At 31.1% G+C, this 20403-nt stretch overlaps 1 protein-coding gene across 4 annotated transcripts in view; it reads right to left on the reverse strand.

Moving 5' to 3' along the window:
- The window catches only part of emei (transmembrane protein 161-like emei), a 45465-nt gene that overhangs the window by 13804 nt on the left and 11258 nt on the right, over nt 1–20403 (reverse strand). For all 4 annotated transcript variants that reach the window (XM_076498600.1, XM_076498601.1, XM_076498603.1 and 1 more), the window contains 4 exons: nt 13898–13993; nt 8637–8888; nt 6840–6994; nt 1320–1380 (listed from right to left, as the gene is read on the reverse strand). In XM_076498600.1, coding sequence (XP_076354715.1) covers nt 1320–1380; nt 6840–6994; nt 8637–8888; nt 13898–13993 — 564 coding nt within the window. The remainder of the gene's footprint in view (nt 1–1319; nt 1381–6839; nt 6995–8636; nt 8889–13897; nt 13994–20403) is intronic.

Genomic DNA, 20403 nt, shown 5'->3' on the forward strand with positions numbered 1-20403 from the left:
TTACATTAGTTCATTTTTAATAAATGTTAGTTTATTTTCCTGTCAAAATTATGTTACAAACAATAAAAATACTCTAAGTAGTTTATTCTATTACAATGTAGATTGCAATGTATGCGAACAAAACTCAAATCTCTGAAACTACAGCACAGATCATCACCAATCATAACTGGTTAATATTTTTATAAGACAGTATTTTTAAAGCTGAGCAATAAATAAAACAATTGAAATTTCCAAAAAATATATATTTCAGATTTAACAAATAAAAAGTAAAAAAGGATGAAGTACCAAATATAAAAACAATCAAAAAATAAAAACTTTAAAATTTTGTTTTTCTTTAGTAGTTCTCATACATGTTGCAACAGAAAAGCAAGACATTTTCATATTTCTAGACAAGCAGAAATACCCATCCTCTGGGCAGATATAACTGCTAGTTCCTGTGAAAGGCTATTGGGCTTGTGGCCTTTTCTGGAATTGTCTGACAGTTCTACAACAGTGTACTCATTCTTGGCCTTCAATAATATTCCATCCAAGAGAAAAAAGATTTTATTTTAAAAATGAGTTGTCATTACAGATTAAATTTTAAGGGTGTTCATAATCTCATTCTATTACTGTGGTAGGGTCCCTATCCAACTGTTTGGATTTGCTGGCAAAATAAGGTGGGGTATTACCACAACCTCTTGTTTTATTACAGTTATACTTCAAGGACCAAATCCAAATTTTCTTTTTTTCATGTTTATCACAACTGGGTCATATAAATTTGTGTAAATGTTTATAGTTCTCTAAATTACTCATTCAAACACCTTCAATGACTTTATTAGTAGGTGCTCCAATCACTTTACAACATTATTACAGTATAGTTCTTAGACACAAATTATCTTAATCATTTTAATTGTATTACCATTTGAATATATACAGTTTTGTTTAATTTATGAAAGTAAAAAAAAACATTAAAATTGAATAAAAATACCTTGCATATCATAATTTTATTTGTGAAACTTCTTAACTTAATATTCATACTGTTAAGACAATTTCCAAACCAGACTCTATTTGGGCATGGGTTTGAGAATAATAATAATAAAAACATCCTATATAGTGACATATTTTGATGTTAAAATATTTTTTCTATATATAAACAACTATAAATTTGAAGTCCTCTTCAATAAGATACACTTACCAAGCAAAACAAATTTCCTATTTAGAAAAATGAAAATGTTAAAAAATTAACTTATAAACCTAAGAAACTTACTATAAACATCCAAAAAAACATGAGGCATTTTTGGAAGCCAGTTTACATACTTAGATAGGAAAGTACAACATACCTTGAGTTCAGGCCCTGGTTTTCAAGAAATGTATAAGCACTTTCATTAAAACTGGTATATGCTACATATATAAAAAAAAAAAAAGATTAATATTATATATGTCTAAATTAAAATTAAAGAACTACACAGAAATATTAGCCTTTTAAACATTACTTTTATAACCAAAAATATTACTTTGATTATTCACTTAAATTAAAATTTTATCAGTTTAAAGAATAGGAAAAGAAAGCAAAAGAATGAGACAAACATATGTAGATCTATTCACATGCTGCCAGAAGGAACTTACTCAAGGGTCAGCAAAGTTGAGATGCAAGACAGTGAGATATGTAACAAATCCAATTTGATAAAATGCGAGTCTGCAAGCATTACTATCTAAGGAAGAATATAACTGAAAGAGTTAGCAGACTTATCTGTAATGGAGAGTAAGCAATGGTCTCTGACGAAAAGCGCTCAAGGTAAAAATGATATCAGGGACCCCAAAATTGAGATACAACACCAACTGGACACAGAAAATGATCTAGGACTGAAGGACCATAGAGGTGACAAATCGAAAGGAAGGAGATACAAGAGATCACCTTCTCTAATAGTAGATATCTTGGGAAGGAAGACTCAGTCTGGGTAGTGAAGCAAGCAAATTAGCAGAAAGTGTTGAAAGCATCGATGGTATATACATATGAACCATGGTGACCACAGGCAAGAAGAAAGAAATATGTCTCCAGAGAAGATGGCATAAGAAACATGAAGCCAGAGATTCAAAAGAAGCATATAAAACTAAATTAAGACCCCAGCCACAATTGGAAAAAAAAAAGATGAAAAAGGAAGGAGGGAATGTTGTTTTGAATTAAGTACAAAGCTACTCAATGGACTATCTGTGCTCTCCCCACCACGAGTATCAAAACCTGGTTTTTAGCATTGTAAGTCCACAGACATACTTGCTAAGACACTGGAGGATGAAGAAGGAAGGATCTGAACAAAGCGAAAAAGACAGAGGAAGAAAAACATATCAATAAAGAGAAAAGTGAAACGTATTTCATAAAACAGTCCAATAACTAGCAATGGTGACAACTATGTGAAAAAGGCCAAAAAAGTTGACATAGTAGGACAATCTAGAGGAAGGAAGTGGTGGATGAATCAATGTCAAAACACCAGCCACATGCCAATAGATGGATAGAGTTAAAGGATGACACGAATGGAATAAGAAAGACTAAATGACCAGAGAGTCCAACTCTATGGAAATGTACTGGACAGATCCCATACATGAGAATGGCATCCTTGGGTAAAATAAATAAATAAAAAAAAGAGCTAAAGAAGTATGAGGAAGAGGAGATCTAATACCAACTTAAAGGAACAAAAAGACACGGGGAAAAAGAAAGAAATACTATACCCACAAACTCATGCCAAGAAAGCTTAGATGGGTGAGGATTTTCCTCTACGGATAAAGCTGTGCCTAAAGCAAACCCTGGTGGTGGACACAATCAGTCAAAATCATTTTTGGCCATGTTTAAGCTGGAGAGGAGTGATGACCAAACAGATAGAAGGAGGCCTAGTGTACATGAAGGAACTCGCAACATGTTGAACAATGGCTGTAATATTCTCAACAGATAATAAGCTGCCAATGGCCACATGTCCTTTGTTAATAACACTGTCACCATCACAGGACAAAATGGAAGTTGCTGTTACTTGAGAATTCATAATGATGGGTCAGCACCAAATGTACTTTTATACTAAGTGAAATTAAATAAGCCATTATCACTATGTGAAACAGGACCATCGAACCAGTTAAACTTCAAAAAATAAATCCAGTTGTACACTATCACAAATCTCACATGACTGATTAACAATTTTAAAATGCACCTATTGTAGATAATATCAAGAAAATTAATGAAGTTAATTCAAGTGCTATTGCAAAAGGAGGTTTTGTCCCTATCTTATTGGTAGAGGGCTATCATCACATCATGAATTAGGACAGTTCACATTTAACAATGTTTTTTTTATGGTGGATATAATTCAAGGATAGTGTATGCAAATTCCATAGGCAGATGCACAAAGGTATTGAATTATTCTGTTTGTGAAGGTGAATTACAGCCTCAGAAAGTTACTTTACATGTATAAATTGTTTTGCAAAGTAATTTATAGAATTGTGTTTAAAGAATTTCTTAATTTTTATCTTGGATTTTTCATCTTATGTAGAAATTACCAATATCTCAAAGTCATGTACAAATCTCCATTTCTTTCTATTGACATGGTAAATGATATTAGGCTTTTAGCAGTCATAATTAATGATCACAGAAAACCAACAAAAACTCTTTCAGTTGAATCTTTTACAAGTATTTCATCAAATTGTTATTTCTGAAGGATGAGAATAAAAGAACATTTGAAAACAGAGAGATTATTGAAATTTTAACAAGTTTAAAATACCAGTTACACTAAAAGGTAATATGTGCTAGATAGTACAAATTGACTATAAAGAATTTTTTTTTTTTTTTTTTAATTTCCCGTAAAGCTACTTGAGGACTATCTGCACAAGCCACCCCTAATTTTGCAGTGTAAGACTAGATGGAAGGCACCTAGTCATCACCACCCACTGCTAACTCTTTTACCAATGAATAGTGGGATTGACTATCACAATATAAATGACCCTACAGCTGAAAGGGCAAACATGTTTGGTGTAATGGGGATTCCAACCCAAGACTCTCGGATTGCGAGTCAAGTGCCTTAACCACCTGGCCCTATTATCAAGGTAAAATTAATCATTGTACCAGACTTTATAGAAATCTAATATTCAAAATAACATCAAAGTCATTAGCAATTTTCTTAATCCTTTGATTGCCAATACAAACACAAAGTTTAAGTTTCATTTTCTATCTACCATGGGTATATTTTGATTCAGCACCTTATAATAATTACTTAAAAGTTAATTTAGGTATTTTTTTTTCATAAACATAAATGAATTATTTAAAACAGTTATGAGAGGTGTACATAATCATGATGGCCATAGTGGTATGTTTGATATCTTAGTAATAAGAATCACATTGTAAGTAAAACACTTGGAGAAATAGTTCATCTACAAGTAAATTCCACATACACCCTTGTGCAGATTAATTGAAACAAATGGTCATTTTACAATATCTTCAGCATGGCAGCCTGTGTAGACTCGCTGAACTCGTTGATTTCCTTTAATAGTCATTTTTTCACAAAGACGGTGTCATTAACTGTGTTTTGCAGTATGGTCGATCTATTTTTGGGATATATGATGAAATTTTGAGGAATATTACGTCATTCAAAATTGCATTAGAAGGGCAAGGAGACCAGTCAAAAAACAACATCTTACCAACTCAATGAAGAAAAAACGGTATCAATGGGGTCTGAAATACAAGAACTGGACGCAAGAACAATGGAGGAAGGTGTTATTCAGTGACGAGACTTATTTCTTCGTACAGGGTCAAAGAAGTCTGCATGTTTGCAGATCTCAAGGTGAGAAACTTCGAGAATCTCACATCAATCAGTTCGTAAAACATCCCTTGAAGAATATGTTTTGGGGCTTTTTCAGCTACTATAGTGTCGGAGGCTTACATATCGTAGAAGGTATGATGCGATGACCACAGTACATCAAAGTTTTGCAGAGAAGAGTTGTTCCAGAATTGAAAAAGATTTCCAGATGGATCTGGCATTTTTCAGCAAGATCTGGCTCTGTGCCACACATCGAAACTTGTGAAGAATTTTATGACTACAATGCAAATAAAGGTGCTGGTCTGGCCTGGAAACTCTCTGGACTTAAATCCTATTGAAAATCTTTAGGCAATTTGTAAAGAAAGACTTCAGGGAAAAGACTGTACTACGAAAGATAAGCTAATTGAGGCTATAATTGAGGTGTGGTACCGTGATCCAAAAATGAGTAAAGATTGCAGTCAACTCGTGGACTTGATACCAAAGCAGATTAATTATCTTCTGAAAAATAAAGGCAGTCATATCATGCATTAATTTGTGAGTAATTTTTGGATTCTCAAAAATAAAATGCAAAAAGCTGAAAATAATCGTAATTTTCCATCTCGTTTCAATTAATTTGCACAAGGGTATACAGGACTATATGCATCCAAAATATATTACATAAAGTAGAAACAATAAAACAAATTGGCCAGTCTTATGGATAATGAAATTTCAAAGTCTCAAAAATGGAGTGAAGTAAAGACTTGAAATTTTAAAAGAAAACAAATTAGAGAAAACACTACAGTAAAATATCAGTTATAAATACTGTAGCTTTGGAAAAGATCTACTGGGCAGAAAACACAGAGTTAAAACAGTTTTGTCTTTTATCATATTTGCTTTAAATCACATTTTATTTTATTGTTTGTCTAAATTAATAGTGGTATAAAGTGTTGTTTACTTGATTTTTTCAGATCAAGATTATGGCTTTTTAGTAGATGTTTCCTGCAAGAAAATAAATAGTATTCCATAGTTTTCAGGTTTTCTTGCTAGCATTAAAATAATTTCTTTGCTTAAATATGAATGTCTGTCAGTGAATATCATGTAAAAACTAGTACCCAATTTTTGCAAAATTGAAGAAGCACTATGAAAATTGATAAGGTGTAATGTATTTTCTTTTACATATTTATTTTAATATTGATGTTTTAGTTAAGTATATATTTAAAAAGCATGAAACATATTGTTAAATGTATATTGAGAAAGTTCCATCTATTCTCTAAATTTGTTGAAAATTCTCGAGTGTAAGAATCAACAATATACGTTTTGTGAAAGCACTAGTGTATCTTCAAACATTACTGCCAAATAAACTTACATGAACCTCACCCTAAAAGTTTATAAATCAACACACCAAGAGACAGTTTTATATTGTTGACTTGCTACAGTTAGTATTCTACAAACTTCAGAAGCTATAATGGTGATTAACAATTATCAATTGGGAAAATAAAGATATTTGACCAGGAAAGTTTATAGATTTTGAACATTACAAAGAGTTTAACTTCAGTGAACTGTCTTTCGATGTTAGAATTTCTAGGAAGACATCATACAACTTACATGTAAAAAACGTATGTATGAAGAAGCCAGCTAGATTTCTATTAAATGAAGTGTACCTGTGTATCAACACACAGTATTAATATGATCATCATGAACTGTTGATAACATATGCAGTTTCAGACCAGACAGAAGACTCGTTGTTTGTAAAACTTTTGTATATAAATCATTATTTATAATAACTATTTGCAATAATCATTTTTATAAACTGTACTTTTGTTTGTATATTAAAATATATATGTGTTAAAAATAAAACTGTGTGTATCAATCTTGTTGGCAAATATAAATTTGATACATCTCTACATTTAATTACCATCTAAATTCAATTTAAAATTTCAGGCTATTTGAAATCATAAAACATTAACATACATAGCATAATAAATCAAAGGCTCATCCAAAAAAGATTATAATATGTAACAAAGGGTAACATACAATTACACCTCTAATATATGTTTCTTCAAAAGCAAGTTAATTGGACTATAAACTTACCTGCATCAAGTCCAAACTCCAAAATATTTTCATCAGTTATAAGAACAGCCATAGCAACAACAAAGAAAAACAGTCCAGCCATTAGACAAAGAGATCTTTCACCAAGTGCTTCTTCACCACTAAAATATAATGCTGTCACAGAGAAGAGAACTTTTCTGGTCCAAGTTAATTACAACATAACAGAAAAGTATTGGTCTTTATAAAGCTCCACAACAGGTTTACTTACAGTAAAATCTACTCAGTAAAAGTTGGTAAAATGAGCAATAATGGAATATGTAATTGTAACAACTATTTTAATTTGTGATTATACAAAATAACAAAAAAACACATCTTCATGCATATGTAGTGAAAATAGTTTGAGACTCTACAAAAGATAATGGTAAAAAAAATGTATTAGAAACCACATTTGTTAATATAAGTTAACAGCATACAAAAATATATAAAATTTTGAAAGAAAAACCCAAAAAATGTACCATAAACAGCTCTTATTTCAATAGTTTAAAATTTATCTATTAATGAAAATATTTACACAATTGTGATTCACTTGCATAAAAATCCATGATGATAAAGCCCACTTGTAGAGGAAATTATATATTTAAAACCGGCTGGTCTGGGTACGGAAAGCATTTGAAGAGGAGCGAATATACTGGTGCTTTCTTGACCCATACCAGTTGTTTTTAAATATATAATTTTCACTTCCATAAAATATACCTAATAAATGAAAAAAAAAGACAAGAGAATGGCTTAAATGGTTTGTCGTCATCTTCTATGTATATACAAGGAAACTGGAAAACTAGATGCCACTTGTTTTCTTTTCAACATTCAAATGACCAATTTGTTTTTATACTAATCATTAGTTGGGAGATCAAAATGGTAAAGCATACTGTTTAAAACACTCAATGTAAAGAACTAAACAAGTGAAATTGGTAAAATGTTAATTTTTTTAAAATGTAAAACACACTTAAACCTCAACAGTAACTAATGGAATTGACAGCAATATCAATAATACTATTTTATTGTGTTTGTAATTATTGATACTTTTATTTCTTTTTGTGATTCACATGTTATTAGATACACTGCAACCAAAAATGTCCTGGAGCCATAAGTAATTTGATGAATAAAGTTTGGAAAAAATATAAAACAACCTGAAGGGTCAATATGGTTCATGTGATAATTACTCTGTGTTGATCAATTTAAAATATACATTTTCTTCAAAAAATTACATGCCACTAAAACAAAAGCAAAGACTTGATTTCATAACATTGCCTGCTTCTATGAACCTTTATAATTTTAAATAAGACCATGTACAATGACTCAAACAAGATTTTATTAAAGATTGCAAAAAATCAGATGGCTTATTATCAAATTATATTTAAAAGTACATCTGGCCAGTAATATAAATCATTAAAATTACATTCAAGGTATGACTAACTTCTACTGCAAAAATAAACTATTGGTGGTTCATTAAAGTTCTTGTTGTTAAGCACAAAGCTACACAAAGGGCTATCTGTGCTCTGCCCACCATCAATGTCCACACAAGATCATTTAAGTGTTACTTATACAACTGTAGCATAAAAAGCAGAAGTTTATGATAGCATTTTTGTGGGCTGTTAGATTATATAATTTTCCTACAATCTCTAATTTATCCACATCATGAATCTTTTACATCTAAAAAAAAATTTTAGAAACACTTAACAGCAAATAAAAAAAAGGTAACAAACTCACTAATGTATTATAAATAACTTGACAGATGTTTAGTATAACCAACTGCATGAATAAACTTACAGAAAAGGATACAAAGAAAAGCCTATAACAAGCATACACCATAACATACTGAGATTAATCTCATCACTTGGGGCTAGAAGAAAGTAATAAAGTTCTGTTACAAAGTAAACAAAAATTGCACAGACAGAAAAATCCAGCAGCCATTGGTATTCTGTGTAGAAATGAAGCTGAAAAAGCTCTACTGGTTGCACTACTGCTGAATCCAGCACCATCTGTAGGTTTTTAGGCACAAGAAACTCTGGATCTTTGTTTTGGTCACTAAACCTGCAAGTACACAAAAAAAACCTAAATACATCTAGTTGTTATACTTGTGTCCCTATAAAAATACCCAATTGGAGAGAATTACAATACATGAAAAAAAAAAAAAAAAAAAGAGTCCTAATGAAACCAGAACAGAAGGGCTATATGTGAAATGGTTTTGCCCACTAATTTTATTAGATAAGCTTGGTTGGCAATAAATAGCTTTCAGAGATAACTACTATTCACAAATAGGTAAGACTTTACTATAAAATTGTTTTACAACAGATGTTGAGTATTTGGAAATTAACTAATGATCAAAAACACTTGTTCTTTGGATTTCATCATATTCTTTATGCTCCTTTGTTTCAACTATCATTATTTACATTGTTTTACACAAGCAAAAACAAAATAACATAGACAATTTTGAGAGAAAATGTGTAACTACAAGATTTTATATATCACTAAGATGGCTGTGATACAAGTATATGCAATACTGTGTAATATATGATATACAATAATATTACAGTCAGTGATGTCGAGAAAATCCACTTGTAGAGAAAAAAAAAATTCTGACACTCAGTTACACAAATAATATTACAAGTTTTATTTCTGGCTTTTCTAAGCCAATTTTTTAATGATGAAAGAAAATGTTATCCTAGTTTTTACCTGAGTGGATCAACAACAGAAGGAAGTGGATCACAGTTATATAATTTCCTTAAGGTCATATTGGTTAAAGTTATCACTATGTCCTCATGATATAACTCATGTTAATCTACAGTTGCATTTAACACAGTTGGATAATAGACAAAAGTAAACTAATGAATGATATAAATATATTCTATTAACTAATAATTGCTGCAGTTGTCATATTAATTTGAACTTGTAATTAAATTTCTTGTTTGTTTCTTGAATCCCAATGTGTTATTATTCCTTGCTTGTTATACTGAGTGATACATAAAATTTGTGAAATTCAAAAAAAAATAGAAATAACAGATTTTTAATGTTCTACCCTAGTGATTAGTAGCTGTTAGCATTACAAAATTTGTTAAGAGTATACCTTTCAGGTTGATGTAATGTGCATTGAAAGTATTCCATTTAAGGAATTATTATATCTCTTGAACCATATTTCATAAATATAATTATCCCACCCACAATTTATTCTTATAGTAGTTCATTAAACCCAATTAACTTGTATACTCGACTAAATACCTCATGATTACCAGCCACCAAATTAACTTCCATACAATAGTAACAAATTATGTTTGAGTAGTAACAGTTACTAGAAAGCATAACTAGAAAAGTTAGTGAAAAATATTAACTGACCTATGTCAAAGAGCCTTAATTTTGGCTCATTAATTACATTTGAAAGTGACAATAAATTATGTTGAACTGTTGCATTTGGTAATAACTAAACCACTTTAATTATAAGTTACAATTTTAAAAATAAATTTTAAAATCATTTATAAATTTCTGTAAAACAAATTTTAGGCAAATTTATGTTACTGTTATTTACAGAAATAATGTTAAAATCAGCCAACCTAGTTCTGTTTTCTGCTGCTGAAATTCAACTTTCATAGCTGAATGTGTAATCTGTAAATTTACTGTACTTTTACATTTGTAATCAGAGGACTATGTTAACACTATCTCAATATTTGCTCAGTTGCTAACATTTTTTCAGCAATCATAACACAATTGTAACAATTTTCTATGTAATAATATTATAAAATGAACTTAACTGTGAAAGACTGATGGTGAGAAGATTTGTTTAATGATAAGCACAAAACTGCTCAATGAGCTGTCTCAGCTTGACTTCTATACAAAACTGCTCAATGAGCTGTCTCAGCTTGACTACTATACAAAACTGCTCAATGAGCTGTCTCAGCTTGACTACTATACAAAACTGCTCAATGAGCTGTCTCAGCTTGACTTCTATACAAAACTGCTCAATGAGCTGTCTCAGCTTGACTACTATACAAAACTGCTCAATGAGCTGTCTCAGCTTGACTACTATACAAAACTGCTCAATGAGCTGTCTCAGCTTGACTACTATACAAAACTGCTCAATGAGCTGTCTCAGCTTGACTTCTATACAAAACTGCTCAATGAGCTGTCTCAGCTTGACTTCTATACAAAACTGCTCAATGAGCTGTCTCAGCTTGACTACTATACAAAACTGCTCAATGAGCTGTCTCAGCTTGACTACTATACAAAACTGCTCAATGAGCTGTCTCAGCTTGACTTCTATACAAAACTGCTCAATGAGCTGTCTCAGCTTGACTACTATACAAAACTGCTCAATGAGCTGTCTCAGCTTGACTACTATACAAAACTGCTCAATGAGCTGTCTCAGCTTGACTACTATACAAAACTGCTCAATGAGCTGTCTCAGCTTGACTACTATACAAAACTGCTCAATGAGCTGTCTCAGCTTGACTTCTATACAAAACTGCTCAATGAGCTGTCTCAGCTTGACTACTATACAAAACTGCTCAATGAGCTGTCTCAGCTTGACTTCTATACAAAACTGCTCAATGAGCTGTCTCAGCTTGACTTCTATACAAAACTGCTCAATGAGCTGTCTCAGCTTGACTACTATACAAAACTGCTCAATGAGCTGTCTCAGCTTGACTACTATACAAAACTGCTCAATGAGCTGTCTCAGCTTGACTACTATACAAAACTGCTCAATGAGCTGTCTCAGCTTGACTACTATACAAAACTGCTCAATGAGCTGTCTCAGCTTGACTTCTATACAAAACTGCTCAATGAGCTGTCTCAGCTTGACTACTATACAAAACTGCTCAATGAGCTGTCTCAGCTTGACTACTATACAAAACTGCTCAATGAGCTGTCTCAGCTTGACTACTATACAAAACTGCTCAATGAGCTGTCTCAGCTTGACTTCTATACAAAACTGCTCAATGAGCTGTCTCAGCTTGACTTCTATACAAAACTGCTCAATGAGCTGTCTCAGCTTGACTACTATACAAAACTGCTCAATGAGCTGTCTCAGCTTGACTACTATACAAAACTGCTCAATGAGCTGTCTCAGCTTGACTTCTATACAAAACTGCTCAATGAGCTGTCTCAGCTTGACTACTATACAAAACTGCTCAATGAGCTGTCTCAGCTTGACTTCTATACAAAACTGCTCAATGAGCTGTCTCAGCTTGACTTCTATACAAAACTGCTCAATGAGCTGTCTCAGCTTGACTTCTATACAAAACTGCTCAATGAGCTGTCTCAGCTTGACTACTATACAAAACTGCTCAATGAGCTGTCTCAGCTTGACTACTATACAAAACTGCTCAATGAGCTGTCTCAGCTTGACTTCTATACAAAACTGAAACTGAAATTTTAAGATGGTAGTAGAAAAAACAACTACACAAAGTGCTGAAAATCATAGAACTGTGATAAAATTACCCCTCAATGAAATCTTGGAAAATGATAGTATAACAAAACTATGCAGTTTATGAATAATATATCAGTGTAAAAAAACTTGTTACATTAACACAGATAAAAGCCTGAAACTTCACAAGAGAGTCTCACCACTTAAATAAATACACTTAAAAATATCAGTATCTGATTTTAGAAAGGCAACTGAAAGTCACACAACTGAAAGATAAAAATTAAGAAGGTATAAAGAAATCTAAGGGATTGTTTACTTTGTCAATGTATATTGCAACCTGATAACTGTAAATCATTATATTGTTGGTACAACTTTTTAGTAGCTAATTATAGCTTTCACATTTGTGAATATTCAAGACAGATATAAAAAATACCTCAAAATCTCATCCAACAAACAAATAACTATGCCCCAAATCAATTAATATTAACAAGAATATACGCATTATGTACATGTATAAGCTTATAATAAATAAACCATTCCCCACTTTGCAATGAATAACTAATACTAATACCATATGATTTCTGCTGAAGATGATATCTATGGCATTTAGTGAATTCAAAGTTCCCTTGCTTGTCACGACTGACTGTAAATTCATGTAGTTTAGATTAACAGCTACTTTGATCAGACTAGCCATGTCTAATAAGGTAGTAGTGTTTGTATTGAAAACTTTAGAAACCTCATACAAGTTTGTACAATATATTTTTTGAAGAATAAATCACATTTAAAATTAATCCCAACTTTATGAAATGTTTTTAAAACCTAAGAATCAATAAATGACAAGTGGTGGTTATATGTCACATAACAGTAACTATGACAGTGCTTGAATTGTGTTTAAAGTTTATTACATGTAAAATGTTATTAATATTAAATACAACTAAAAAACAGTGAACTGTACATATGAATTAACTAATAATTTCCAACCTATCTGTACTGGCATTTTATTTACCGAAAAATTTAGAAACATTTTAAACACATTAAAACCTTTAAAATAATTTTCTTTGTATTAAAAGAAAAAAAAAATTATTTTATACATATAGACAGTTATCTCAGGATAGCATTTATAACTATGTATTTTTTTTATAAAAATTGAAAATCAAAAATAAAATATTACTCTTTTTATCACTCCAACTATCTAGTAGCCAAAATACTAAATCAATTAATGTCACAAAAATAATTTATACCAACTGTCCAGTAAAGGAAATTTTATCATTATGGTTTGTTATCATTATTTTTAATCAATTCAAGTTCTTCAGTCTGATTTGTATCACGAGTTATGAAAGTGATCATATAATTAAAATTAAGGTTTCTTTTTATTACTGTTTTTGATTATTCCAACTGCCCAAGTGACTGAAATACTTTTTGTTTGCTGTTAAGCACAAAGCTATAAAGAACAGCTATGTGCTCTTCATGTGAAAACATGAACTGTATAGTGTTATCTTTTTTTTTTAGTAAATTCAAGTGAGAACATGTTTTCATATTAATTTTTCTATCCACCTAGTGAGAGTATTCTTTTAATTGAATGCAATCAGTTAAAAGCTTGATAAATAGCTGATAAGCTCATTCTACTACTCACCCAGTTCTCTCTTTACATACAGTGGTAGCTTAAACAAAATATAACATGTACCTGTCTCTTCCTTTCTTTCCTTTACCTCTAGAAGAATCTTTTACGCCAGCAACTGTTTTCAGTTCTTCATTTGTTGGATGTAAATAACGAACAAGCCTAAAAAAATATAAACACGTGATTACTACAAATAAACAAAACAGAAATGTGACTCACTAATAATAACTGTCCTGACAAAAGTCACTAGTTCTTATTGAGTTGAGTATCCTACGACAAATATACAAAATACTCATGATGAAGAACTACAGTTAACCACTGTTCTTTTAGTCCCAATAGCAAATATAAATTGCTATACCACCACCACAGTGCATTTAAAGCCAAGATGTTCACTTCATACAGTTGTGCAAAGCCAGACGAGATTTATCTGCACGAGCAGTCGTTAATTTTGAAATGTTAGATTAGACAGAATACAACTAGTCAAAAGTGCTCATCTCCAAACCTTGGAACTTGTTTAATCAAAAGGTGTAATCCAGATTTAATGAATAAAGATTCTTTGTTTGTTTTGAATTTCGCACAAAGCTACTCAAGGGCTATCTGTGCTAGCCATCCCTAATTTAGCAGTGTAAGACTAGAGGGAAGGTAGATAGTCATCACCATCCACTGCAAACTCTTTTACCAAAGAATAGTGAGATTGACCATTACATTATAATGCTCCTATGGCTAAAAGGGTGAGCATGTTTGGTGTGGCAGGGATCCAAACCTGTGACCTTCAGATTACAAGTGCCTTAGCTACCTGACCATGCTGAGCCTAAATAAATAAAGATTACAGTAAGTTTTGCATAATATACACTTTTCAAGTTGCACTTGAAACTCAACATCATTTGTTTGTTACAGAATTTCACAGTTATGCAAAGATTTTGTGCAATAACCATCCCAAATTCTGAACTGGTAAACTAAAGTTAGAACAACGTTAGCAGCTCCCAATACATCTTGTTTGTTCAAACAGTGAGATTTCATTATCAGTCTTATGGCATATCTATAGCTCCAAAGCAGGGATTATTTTTTTGCTTTGAATTTCATGCAAAGCTATATGAGGACAATCTGCACTAGCCATCCCTAATTTAGCATTGAAAAACCAGAAGGAAGGCAACTAGTCCTCACTACCCACTGCCAACTACTGAGCTAGTTTTTTTACCAATGAATAGTGGGATTAACTGTCACATAAAAACACACCCACAGCTGACAAAGCAAGAACATTTAGTGTAACAGAGATTCAAACATGCAACCTCAAATTGCAAGTTGAGTGCCCTAACCGTCTGGTCATGTGTGGCCCCCAAAGTGGGGACTATGCTTCTGAGGGAGGAGAAGGGTTAAAGGATAATTCTCAATTATTTGTAAAATATTTTATTTCAAACAATATTCATGGAGGATGTTAAAAAATAAATACTGTAATTATGAAACAGGCATGCAGTATGTTAATGTAATCTGCTTTACAGTATTAAAAGCCCAAGTTAATTTATTCAAGACCTTTAACAAAGCACAAATCGCACACCAAGTGAAAAGAGATACTGCATTATTAAAATTAAATTTGCTATCTCAGATAAGTACAAAATTACTATACAATGTACAATCCTGATGTTTATGTCAAAACTACCTTACGGAACATTAGTGACATAGCCTGTTTGTGTGTGTGTGTGTATATATATCGTATATTTCTTTTTCAAACGTGAATAATTTCCATACTGGTGAAAAACACAGGTTTTAGTTTCTTGATTTCTAGTCTCTTTGCTTCTTACATTTTGCTCATTGATGGAACTTAATATTATAAAATTATTTTCATTAGTAGTTCTGCAATATTTCTAAAGTAGATGCCAGATGAACTTGTCCTCGGCTTCTATTCTATATGCAGGGTAAATGACATATGGTTAATCTTAAATAATATCATCCACACTGAGAACAAACATATCAATAAAGAACATTGGTACATTAAATTTTTTTCAAGATATGAGACAGAATTTCTAAATGTTTTAATTTTGATTTCAAAGCTGTACATACTGGAATTTGTGTATAGTTTGTTTTAAGGTATTTTTTTATTTCACAATACATAACTGTCTTTTCCCACAATTAGGACCCATGAAGGACAGTATAATAATATCATAACTCAATTCATACACTATTTAAAAAAGTTTTAAACATTATCAGAAAATGATAATTGAAATCCATTTTTGAAAAATTTAATAATTTTTTACACTTTCTTTTTGAAAATAATACTTATTAAAAATTGAATGTTTTTGAGAAATTATTTTGCCAGAAACTACAATTATTTTCATAAAGAAACAATGCATAAAAAATGGGCTTTTAAAAAAATGGTTTCATATCTTATTATTGTAAATCAAGATAGAACTGAATTAAGTATAGAACAATAAAATAAGCCAATGCTTTATAACAGGAATTTGGTTAAGGTACTAATTATGAAGTAATGCTATTTCTCTGAATGAACAGTTATGAGAATGGACTAAATAGTGATACTGAACACAAAGTAAAAACATGAATTGAACAATCTTTATTGTCACACATGAGCTACAAACACAGTGTGTATATTTGCTTTATTGATATATGGCACTCACTTTTATTGGATCTTCTACCTTCAAGTGCTCAAGCTTAAATCATAGACCAGCTTGACTAAATTCAGCATTCCTTACTTTGCAAGAAACATTGTATTTACTCATAATAATTAGTTATATCCAATGACTGGTCATTTTCATTCAAACCAAGATAAACTTGAATCTTGAGATATTAAGTACCACTGAAAGACACTGCTTTTGACATCCTTACACAAAATGCAGTGCTAAAGCAATATCACCTAGAGGCAGAACATGTTTTATCTACTCAAGAATAACAAAGCAATAAAGGTTACTAAAATGAAATCAATTTAATACATTCATTTATAGGTTTGTTTGTTAGTGCCATCCATGTATTTGTATGTCAACTCAGACAGGCAAATGCATTTTATTAGTTACCATGTGTTAGAAGTTAGTTATGCTGCATGGCATTCATGTGAGAGTCTACTCTAATAGAAATTTTAATTAGTTGTAAATTTTCCATATATATTTGACTGGCTTTTCTGAGATGGATTAAAATAGTGCTCCTTCAAAGCTCACAATAAAAATAATTCAAAGCCCCACAGAAACAATGATATGATATTTCTGTTATAACATCAAAACATATTAAAAAATCATGACAAGATATAAAACAAATAGATAATGCATGTGTACCTCATGGTGTAAATGTTAGTTGAATAAACATATGTGCTATTATTTTGCATTATTAAAATGCTCCTAAGCAAAACTGAAAACCAATGGCACCCAGCATGAGTATCAATCCCTGAGGTGGCACCAAATGTGCTAATGGTTTTCTGAACCATATACTATGTGTAATCTGCACAAACATGAATAAATAATAAGTAACAAATAAGTACTAATACTGCATGAAGATTGAAAAGGGTGATATTTTCATATACCACACTTTCCACTCTTCCCTATTTCAGGCTTGTGCAGCAGGAGAGGAAGCAGAGTCTCAAGGTCAAATGCAAATGACACTCCTGTTGGTACAGTTATAACTGGTGACCCTGATGACAAAACCAATAGACTTGATCATTTTTTAAAGAACTGTTACGAACAGAATAGGACACAATCAGGTTGAATCAATATGACAATTTAATCTCCATAAAGTAAACTGCCAAATGTACCCAGTGTTAAAACCTGGTCCTAATGACAGTGCCTAAAGGTTTTTCATGACTGCAGTTTTAGCTCCTGTTTTGTAATGTTTTTGTACTTGGAGGTTTATAGCAACAACAAATGCCATCAACCATTGCATAAACTATTAGATTTCAATCTTACCTGAAAAAACCATTTAATTAAATGTAAATAAACTAAAAGTTAAAAACCTATGTAGATTTCCCACTTGGCAACCAGAAATTCCACCCTTTTTTCAAATGCTGCCTCCATATGGTCGACTCACTTTTGCAGTCCTTCCAGTACTTACGGGCCATGTTAAACCCAACTGAATATAAATGCAATACTGTTGTACATTACAAAATAGTAACTGAATTCCATTTTCTTGTATTTCTCTATTAGATTGCTACAACATCTTTGTTTATCAGCATTTGAAAGGCTATAACTGTCAACCAAACAAGTGAAAGTTGATAATAGAAAATTATTTAAATTTTAAAATTACGAGATATGGTCTACAAACAAAGCTTCTTAATATATAGAAATAAATTTATAATTCATTATCAATGACTCTTCAAGGCTAAATACCTACATCTTTACTAGCAAGAAAATACATTCAAATAGAATTTCAGGGTCTGGAAACTTTATCTTACACGTGTAATAAAAGTTGCCTGCACCACAAGCATCCCAAATGATTTCAGTTTCATTCACAAGAATTCAAAATCATAACATTTGTCATAAGCTCTAAAATATATATTGGAATAAGTAGTATGACCAGAAAAGACAGTAAATACAAAACTATTGATTCAAAATATTGCCCATACAAATCCTTGTGTAAAACTATTTGCAGTTTTATTAACATTTCAGAAGTATTTAACCAGATTATAATAAAATGAAAAACTAATACATATATGCAGCATCCATTTAGTCAATCATACCAGTTATCACTAGTTTTCCACAAGTGTTTCATGAGAGTAAAAATACAGAGCCACATTTTAACTTAGTACTCATTATACAGTAAAAGCTTTGTTATCCACTACTTTTTGTAATGGATTTACAATTACATATTTATTTTAATATTTATGATCGTTTAAGTTTAATATATATTTAGAAATGCATGAAGCTTTCATTGTTAGCATATTGTGAAAGTCCTGTCTATTCTCTAAATTTGTAAAAGATTCTTGAGTGCAAGAACCAACAATATGTGTTTTATGAAAGCCTATCTTTGAATACTGTTGCCAACTGAACATTCAAGAACCTCACCCTAAATGTTTATTAATCAATGTGCCAAGAGACAATGTATATTGTTGGTTTGCTACAGTTGGTGCACTATAAACTTTGGAAGCTATAACTGTGATTAACACTTATTAATCAGAAGCCAACAGATTCTTCACCAGGATGCTTATAGATTTTGAACATTGTAAACTGTTTAATTTCAGAGAATTAAATCCGAATGCATTACTATAAAGACATTATATATCTTTGTCAACAAAAAGTCAGTTGGTAGAAAAGCAGTGTGAAGTCATCAAATAATAGAACTAGTTAGATAGCCATTAAGCAAAGTGTTACAGCATCAACTTAGAATTAATTCACTCATTTTGAACTGCCATTAAAATATTAGGTTCCAGACCAGACAGAAGATAGGTCTGTAAAATTTTTGTATATAAATCAGTATTTGTATTAACTATTATTATAAATGATATTGTTTGTATATTAAAATATATTTAAGAAAATTGTTTGCATCAATCTTGTTAGCAAATATAATAAATCTAATACATAAACATTTAATTTCTAAATTAAAATTTCCAGCTATTTAAAATAGGAATACCTAACATAATAAATCATACACTCATCCAAGATAAGTTACAATATGTAACACTTCTTATTTGGAAAACTCTTGTAACGAGAAATTTCAATATCTCCAAACAAAAATATTTATTTTAGCTTAGTGATCCTGTTGTGGCTTTATGTTCTTTCTTGCTAACAAGCTTCAGTTGTTAATCACCTGTATTTTGATTCACAGTTACAACAACGTACTTTTATACTCAGATGAAGATTTTTTTAAAATTGTTGTTGTTGTAGAAATAGTTATTTAGAATATTAACAAAGTCTTAAAATGTTTCCTGTAAAATACTGTACAGGAAATGCTTTCATAGCTAGAGTTTTTCACCTATCTGACACTGCCCAGATTCAGCAGAGTTAGATAATAAAGAATATATTGTAGTGTTTTTATCATAGAAAACTTACCTGAAAATAATTTATCCTATTGCAAAAATTCTAAATTGAGTGTTTCTGACAAGTGTTTCAACATTAAAATTATTTAGCATTAAAACTGTAGACAGAATAACATTGGCAACAGTTTAAAAAAAATCACAAGATAAAATATTAGGAGTTAACAATAGAATCACCACAGCTCAACCTTTTATACTTATATGTTATGTGTCTTTGTGATGCAGGGGCTAGCTTGAGAGCTTATAACACTTGAATTTGAAGTTTCCATCCTTGTGGTGGACAGTGCAGATGGCTGATTGGGTAACTACTCTGCACTCAAACAGAACCAAATCAATGTTCTTTATGGGCCTGTACATGAGGCATACAACTCTAAGATAGTGAGGCTCCAAACCATTTTAATATAATTCAGTCAAAATCTCTACAAGATCATTTAACTGTTATATGCGAAAGGCTATTGTATAAAGGGTAGAAATTTATTATAAAAAAGTTTTTGTGTGATGTTATATTGTAAAACTTTCATATATTCTCTAACTTAACCACATCAAGATTCTCTCAGAACAATAACTGAATTTTAAAAACACTTAATTGGGTTCATTATAAAGTAAA

The sequence above is a fragment of the Tachypleus tridentatus genome, chromosome 4 (genome assembly GCF_004210375.1).
Source record: "Tachypleus tridentatus isolate NWPU-2018 chromosome 4, ASM421037v1, whole genome shotgun sequence".
Classification (NCBI taxonomy): Eukaryota; Metazoa; Arthropoda; class Merostomata; order Xiphosura; family Limulidae; genus Tachypleus; species Tachypleus tridentatus.